General features: G+C 33.7%; 1 protein-coding gene across 2 annotated transcripts; it reads right to left on the bottom strand.

The window, feature by feature from the left end:
* Window positions 1-1433: 1433 nt before the first annotated feature.
* Window positions 1434-7630, bottom strand: LOC129253782 (LYR motif-containing protein 4-like). 2 transcript variants are annotated; one of them, XR_010292695.1, is made up of 4 exons: window positions 7307-7570; window positions 6219-6339; window positions 5559-5680; window positions 1434-4564 (listed from the first exon to the last, which is right to left on the bottom strand). XR_010292695.1 is itself a non-coding variant. In XM_064095427.1 (3 exons), exons 1-3 carry the CDS (start codon window positions 7396-7398, stop codon window positions 5612-5614), a joined length of 282 nt encoding a protein of 93 aa, XP_063951497.1. In that variant the 5' UTR covers window positions 7399-7630; the 3' UTR covers window positions 1434-5611. The 2 variants fall into 2 exon arrangements, 1 of the variants encoding a protein (XP_063951497.1); XM_064095427.1 differs by having other exon boundaries at window positions 1434-5680; window positions 7307-7630.
* Window positions 7631-7921: the final 291 nt, after the last annotated feature.

Below are 7921 nucleotides of genomic sequence, written 5' to 3'. Positions count from 1 at the left end.
ATTCAAACAAAAAACAAAATAGTGAGTGGGGAACATCATCGACTCTCCCATTTTCATATCGCTGACTTGAATGCAAATAACTACTTTGTGAAAAATGAGCGAAATTTTAAAATGTCATAAATTTCTTACTTTACATCCGATTTTGATGAAAATTTCAGTAATATGCTTCTTTGATTTTCTCTTTTGAATAAAATCGACCTTTTTTCTCGGGTAGAATTTACCTTAAAAACACAATTATATTGATTGTATGCATCATTTTCCCATAAAATATAGATTGAGGTCCTCCCCCAAAGAAATATTTTTTAAAAAGCTTTTTAAAAAAAATCGACGTAAGCCTCATAAAGCTTTAGCGACTTCTTTTTTTACCGTGGTCATTACAATTGTTGATACTGGGATTTATCAAACTGAAGTTGAAGATATCAAAACATATATTGTACAAGACTGGAACTCTACAATCAAAGCTCTCCTTTCATAAGCTCAAAAGAGGGAGACATTTCAACATAAAAATTGACAAGCAAAAAAAAAATGACTATCACTCCGAAAGACTAGGAGGGGCATTTTCATGAAAGAAAGGGCAAAATATAATTTTGGCTCAAAGTTGGGGCAAGCACCTCGAGGACACCCTACCAAAATCCAAGCAATCGTAACGTTTGATTGGCCAATACCAAGTTTGTCACAGAATATTGCATTGCTTTATAGATTTTAAGTCTTGTGAAATGATCCCCTCGTTTTTCTGTTCTTATTCAGGGTCCCGTGACACAATGTTTAGCAATTGATAATAGCATACGATGTTCATTCTTGTACTCTATTCAATCATTGATCATATCTGCAATAAAGACAAATCGACACAACGATCAATCACAAGTCTTTGATCTTCGTGTTCCAGGCCCCATATTTTATAGATATGTATATTAGAGGGAAATTCAATCCGATAGCCCTTTAAAATACTTTTTATATAACAGCAGAGTGGTGAAAGTTTGGACTAATTCAGATGAACAATAAAAAAAGTTATGTTTTAGTTTCTTTAAAATTTCATCAATATAATTATACAAATGTATACACATTGTGTGAGAGTTTCTGTACTTGGCTTAAAAAATGGCAATGCCGTTGTCATGTTATCGAAATTCACTTTAGAACGACTGAAATATCATTATTCCAAGTTATTTTAATTCCAAGGATATACAGTAGTATATAAATATAATCAGTAGTTGCCTGGAGAGAAGAATTGTAATAAAACCTGAAAAACAAAAGAATAGCAAAGGTAAAAGTTGTAGACCTACCAAATTAATTGCCAGTTTCAGATTTGCTTGGATTTTTAGGGATCTCATTTTCCAAAGCAGACAATCGGGATTTCTTATCCCTTACTGAATATCTGCTTTCAAATTAATCATTTGTTATCAATGCTAGATAACCACAGTAATACCGACACAAAATAATCTTTACCAGTTTTTTATTTGTATTTTATTCTCATATCAATTGGTTACATTTACTTGCTTAACAACAAGTAACATCTTACCCCAAAACATATATAGAATATAGAAAGTATTCAAAAATGTTACAGCTCTTCAATACAATATACCAGATAGGTTGAGAAAACTAGAGCCAAAATAAAATTGGAAAGGGCCAAAGTGTGAACACATATTCCCGGTGGCAAATTTTCTGTTACTTTCACTTTTATCAGGAATCAATATTCAAATTTAATTTATCTTTGGATACCCAGATGGCATTAAGAAGAAAAAAAAGCTATTTTCTTATGCTTGTGATTTGTGACTTTGTGCAGATATGACAGAGCATGGTCCATGGACAGAGTGAGGTGCAAAACACTGCTGAGTGATTTTTCAAAGTGTTAATACAGGCAGTACATAAACCATGGGACTGTTTCACAAAACTTGGTATGATAACAAATGATCCAAATTAAAAGGTAATGCATCATCATATGACGGGCCCCATCTTACAAAGATTTACTATTGATCCAATCAACCGTAACTCTATGGAAATCCACCAGTGTCATAAATTTTTCTACAGGAAATTTGCATTATGTCCTTGTAAACAAAGAGAAAACAATGAATGCATTAACATACATCATAGAAAATATTTTGAACGAACATGCACAATGGATGTTGACGTTGCTGGCCGTCCATAGTTGTGATTGATTGGATCAATCGCAACTCTTTGTGAGACGGGCCCCTGAAGACAATATTAGATGGAAAGCAGGCAACTCCCCAAAACATCAACAAATTAGGGCCACACAACATAAAGCTTAACAATCGATTGCATGGACAACAATTGAGAATGATCATGAAAATCAATCGTACCATAAACCAATCAGCTCTGTGTAACTGTGTTACTGGACCCGTGTAAGCAATAGAAGGACCTTTACAACTCCTAACTTCATGCAAAGTCAGTGAACACATAGTCGGGTTTCACAAATCACACTGCCTTTAAGGAATAATCTACCAATTTGCATAATATGCATTCACTCCTTGGCTCTTTCAATGTGAACTTTGACTTCTTAGTTTATCAAGATTTGAGGTAAGGGTACAATTCCAAAGATTATTTATGAAATACAATGAGTCTTTGGAAATGTACACCCACTCATATTACCCTGTACGTATGATGCAACTGAAACAATCATGCTCACTTCAATTTTTACTACTGTATCAATAAAAGATTAATTTTGATCATAATTTTATGTACACATACTTTCTTACACTGAACCACTAAAACCAGTGTAATAAAACAAAACAAAAAATAGACTTTGGATTGGGAAGTTCAAATAAGGTGGCAAATTTGTGTCAAAATACACAAGAATTGCATCAATGACAGCTTTGGACCTCTCTGCTTTGAGAAATAAATGAAATACACATAGTATACTGGCCAGTTCAGCAATGCAAAATATTTTCAAACCTAAATGAAACCTCAGTCAATTGTGTATCTTGTATGTATGCTGTTTTAGCCTATATTTTTACCATTCATTACTTTAAAAAAAAATAGGTGTGTAATGATCGCTCAATCATTCAATATCAATTTTGCAAGTGCAAAAACACAAAGGGTATAAACATAATTTGCATCTAACTTCTTTGATTTTCTAGCAAATTCATTGAATCACATTTTACTTGTCTCTCTATTATATATATATATATTTTTTTTTTTTACAAAAACCTCTTTTAATCAGGAATGAGCACATTGAAGAGGATAAATTGAAAGAAAAAAGGAAGAAAAAATACACTGCACCAAAAAAATCTGATTAAAAAATACACATGTATTCATTTAAAGATAGTTGACAACTTTTGACTTGTTTGATTCATTTGCATGCAAACTATTCAGAATCAGTGAAACAGACCCAAAACTTCATCCCCCTCAATATTTTTTATTAAAAAACAATGTGGCTTACAAAGACCATCCAACAACTTGCTGTTTGTTTTCTTGCTTGTTTGGTTTTTAGATTATAACAAAAGCAACAGCTAAATTTAACATTATCACTATAGATCCTGAATATTATGCCCTGTAATATCCTTTTTATCACATTATCATGAATTTTTATGCGAGTAAGTATACATTCAATTATTTTTTTAATTGCTGACATAGATGTATTTCTGCTAGAAGAAATTTCTTTCACATACACTGTAAATTGCTGGTTCAAAGAGTAATATGTATGCTAACAACTAGTTAAAACAGGTTATTGTAGTAATGGGGAGACTAGTCTTTGCTGCAGATTTTATTAGTTTCTCTTAGTGGCTTTCATCGTATTAACTCTAAATAGCATACTATGTTCTAAAATATAACTCATTAATAAGACAAGAAGAGTTCCAAAAGCAATTCATTCCTTGCATAAATCATTACAATATGTTCATGATGGTAGAAAATTGCCTTCAGTACTATATTCATTAAGGTTTGATATATGGGGGAGATATTCTGGTAGCTCAAGGATCACATAATATTACAGCTAGAAGATTGACATTAATTCAAGAACACCTTTATATTTTACACATGCCTATAACATTTCATATTTATCATTTGTCATCATTATGTATATAGAAGACGCTACATCTTCTTGGTATTCATATTGACTTCTGTATTTTGTGTTGAATACTTGCCATTGGATTTTTGAATTTTGAATTCAAAATTTTAAATTGAATAAATAAATTCATGGAATATTAGGCACTATTTTGCGTTTTGAAAGCATTACATTAAAGAGGGAGATGTTTAAAATAGGTAAACAACGCGGAAGGCACTAGCTGCCCACTGACACCAATGTTATCATGGTTACGCAGATGCCATCTTCTGAATGCCCAAGCTCTGAGGATTCTCAGTTCGCATACACTCCGGCTGCTGTTTGAAGATCTTGGCAGGTTGGTTCTGCCTCCTTCTGCTGTGTGAAGTGAGGTCAGCAGATATTTGGACCAATGCCGATGTAGCCAAAAGCAGTATAGCGTATTTGCACGTGCTGCGCGACTGGCTGGTCATTGACAGCTGCATGCAAAATTACCTTGATGATCTTCGTAATGAAGATGGTGGTGAGTACACGTTTTGTCCAACAGCGCCAGGATCTTGCACCTTTAAACTAATATCATGAAGCAAAAGTCATACATCAAAAATCTGATACAACACACACACTCAGTGTGACCGATTGTGGGACCGATTGTGGGAGACTGTTCCAGTGAAATTTATCAATGTTGATCCTCCCACATTCAAGTCTTGATACTGCCACACTACTGCATAATTTGACCATGTAGGTCCATAGTTTGAACCAGGAATTATAGTTTAAACCTGATGAATGTAAGTGATGTAAGTGCATGCCAGAAAAAGATGCAGGCTATATAATGACTTCATTCACGAAGGATTGAATCTCCATTGTTCAAGTGAATTTTAGCTATCTAGAATCTTCAAAATAATTATCCAAAACACACTAATTCTAGCTTTTCATGCAGGCCTGTTTTCATGATTTTGTTTTGAACGGATTCTTAATTCTTTATTATGACCATAGACCAATGCTTAGCTGCTTGAATACAGCCATATCCAGAAATATTCAGAAAAAAGGAGAATCTTGGGTAAAGATAATTATTAAAAAATACATTCCACTTTCACCTATCAAAGTTTAAACAATAAACAAGTACATATCTCATGGCAAATCTGGGAAAAAGCATCTGGGTCAAATGACAACCTTTTCATTTTCACTATTGATGACAGGTGTCATATAAAATTTTGATGTTCATCAAAAATCCTTTGAATATTTTTTATCTATTCATTTACCTTGTTTTGAACCCACCCTCCCCACTTTAAATGAAATGCCAGCATGTTAAAAATTGATGACATGTAACATGCACATGACACATGTACACATTATGAGCTTAGGAACAAGCACACCTCAAACTAAAAATTCATGAAATATTTGTCTCCATCTCATTCTATTCCATAGCTGCAATGATGCAATCATTCTTTCATCTGGTATCCTCTCCCTCTGATTAAAATGGGAAACAAGTTCTTCATCAGAAGAGACAAGTAATATTTGGGAGTCAAAATATTGCTTCCCCAAATCCTCAGATACTGTCACTTACATCATCCTTGTTATTTGCATAGGAAACTGTCCAGAAGTTGACACTTTCTTTGGTTAGCTTGTCTTCACTGAATCACTTTCAATAACCAGCTTAGGTTCCCTGTAAAGTTGGCTGATAGTGGCCTTTAAGAATAAGTGAAAGTTAACATTATACTTGACTTCAAGTTAACATTGACACTACTCCTACAACTACTGCTTTTGCTAATGCTTCTACTACTACTGCTACTAATATTACTTCTTCTACTACTATTACTACATGTACAGTAAGCTCCATCCGATTGTATCAAGATTTGTCAGTCTATGTTCAGAGACCCTTCTTTGAATATATGGTTTTTTTTATTAACCTTATGACAACTAAAATCTATATATTCTGGGCCAAACATCCATCATATGGCTTTCTGTAACACAATTTAGTTTGTTTGCCTCCAGACGTACATTGTACATTGATTGATTGTGATTGTGATTTGCAAAGAAAAAAATAAAGAAAAAAAGAACAAAGTAGAGTATCAAAATGACAAGTACATGTATGGGTCATCATGTTACTCTATAAATAGACTTCCCCTTTAGGTTGTCCTGTTGCTTTGCCCCTCCCCCCTTCTCCTCCCTATCAAAATACACTGGCACTACCCCTGGGACTGAATACAGTGTTTGTCTATATTACCTGTCTTCTGATAATGTTCAAATTATCCTCAGCCTTCTTGATGTATCCTTCTATAAGCTCTGGATTTGTTTCTGCTTTGTGTTCTTGAAAGGCATCTCGTATCCTCCTCACTGCATACGTCCTGACAATAAAAAGAAATGAAAAAAAAAAGAAACAGATTAGAACAATGATTACAGGGAGAGAGATAGATAGATTATTAGATAGATACATGTAGATAGATAGATAGATAAATACATAAATAGATATATCAATAGATAGATAGATAGATGCCAAAAATTATAGAGCACAGTAATTTGACATCATAACAATTTTGTTTAAAATTACATCAGTTCCCTGAAAATACCTCATCATTAAGCTAAAATATCATTATAAAAACCTAACAAGGTCTATCATGTTTTTAGTAAATAGCAATGATTTATATAACATTTACCTGCAGGTGCATAGATACTGTATGATGTAGCTCTTATGCTCTACAATTACAAATTACATTGTACATCCATAATGCCTTTAACGGTAAATGCAGCCATTACCATGTCTCTCACTCTCAGGCTGAGCTGAGGAAGGAAAAGTTACTGTTTTCATCATAAAAAGCAAAAAATAAATAAAGTTACACGTCATATGCAAAGTTGGTTTGAATGCAAAGTAAAATTTTGTTTATTCATAAGGCCAGGCCCAAGGGTAAAAATCTACTTTTATATGGCAACATGGTTGTTTTTTTTTGCAGATGAATTTCAATCAAATTGGTCGGATTCGATGAGTGGTGAACTTTTAGTTTTATAATTATACTTCAAAAACATGTCATAATATTAATAATTATTCTACTTTCTTGCTACATAAATTGACCATATTATAATAGAGCACCTATGCTTCCAAGTGATCAGTAATTTACAATATGAAATCAACTTAGATCTAAATTTTGTGAGTTTTGAACTTTTGAGTACATGTAGTTCGTAAAAATATATGAAATGAAAGGTGTTACATAATGAATATCATTACCATACGTCGTTTCGAGTACATGGGACTAAATATTATATATATGTCATACATAAAAAACGTGCATTATTAAAGCATGGAATTTCCACTCTAACCTGTAATTATATCCAGTGAATTTCTGGGCTTCCCGTAGCATTTCTCTGTACAGGCTCAATATTTTCATCCTATGAACTTGAGCAGCGGCCATTTATCCGTAAAATTATTTCTACTGGAGGCTTCACGTTCGTTCAGCGAAGAGTAAACGCAATAGACATCAATGATTGCCGTTTTCGACTTGACTGCATGTGTTGGACCCAAAATAAAATAATGTGATTACTTTGTGTGATAACTCATTCTAAGCGGTACACACTGATCAGTGCGTGGCGATTCAGGGGAAGTAAATGCGGGAGTATATTGCTAATGCACTCCTTACCATCTGTGAAAGAATGATGTAAGTGATTTCATACACACGGGAACGATTTTTGTATTGGGGGTGCTGGTTTAAATTTGACAAGCAAAGAAAAGGGGGGTCGATCGCTACAAAATGATGGTGATTTCGGTACTAGGAAAAATTGGACCCCCCCCAAAAAAAGTTATTTTTTTACTAATACATGGTGAATAACACATGTACGGTACAGTCAGCACCCCAAGTTGAATCTTGGGGTGCATCCTCGATCGCTTCCCAGGGCCATCATGTTCATGCATAGGGAGGGAAAATTCTTATCATTTTT

Source organism: Lytechinus pictus, chromosome 2, assembly GCF_037042905.1.
Source record: "Lytechinus pictus isolate F3 Inbred chromosome 2, Lp3.0, whole genome shotgun sequence".
Classification (NCBI taxonomy): domain Eukaryota; kingdom Metazoa; phylum Echinodermata; class Echinoidea; order Temnopleuroida; family Toxopneustidae; genus Lytechinus; species Lytechinus pictus.
This window is presented reverse-complemented; position numbering and strand designations above follow the sequence as displayed.

Bases quoted from the DNA above. Each gene is read 5' to 3' on its own strand.
- LOC129253782 (XM_064095427.1), bottom strand. From the start codon at position 7,398: ATGGCCGCTGCTCAAGTTCATAGGATGAAAATATTGAGCCTGTACAGA. The intron at 6,340-7,306 runs GTTAGAGTGGAA...TTTTATTGTCAG, and splicing joins TTCACTGGATATAATTACAG to GACGTATGCAGTGAGGAGGA. The intron at 5,681-6,218 runs GTAATATAGACA...TTATTCTTAAAG, and splicing joins TGAACATTATCAGAAGACAG to GCCACTATCAGCCAACTTTA.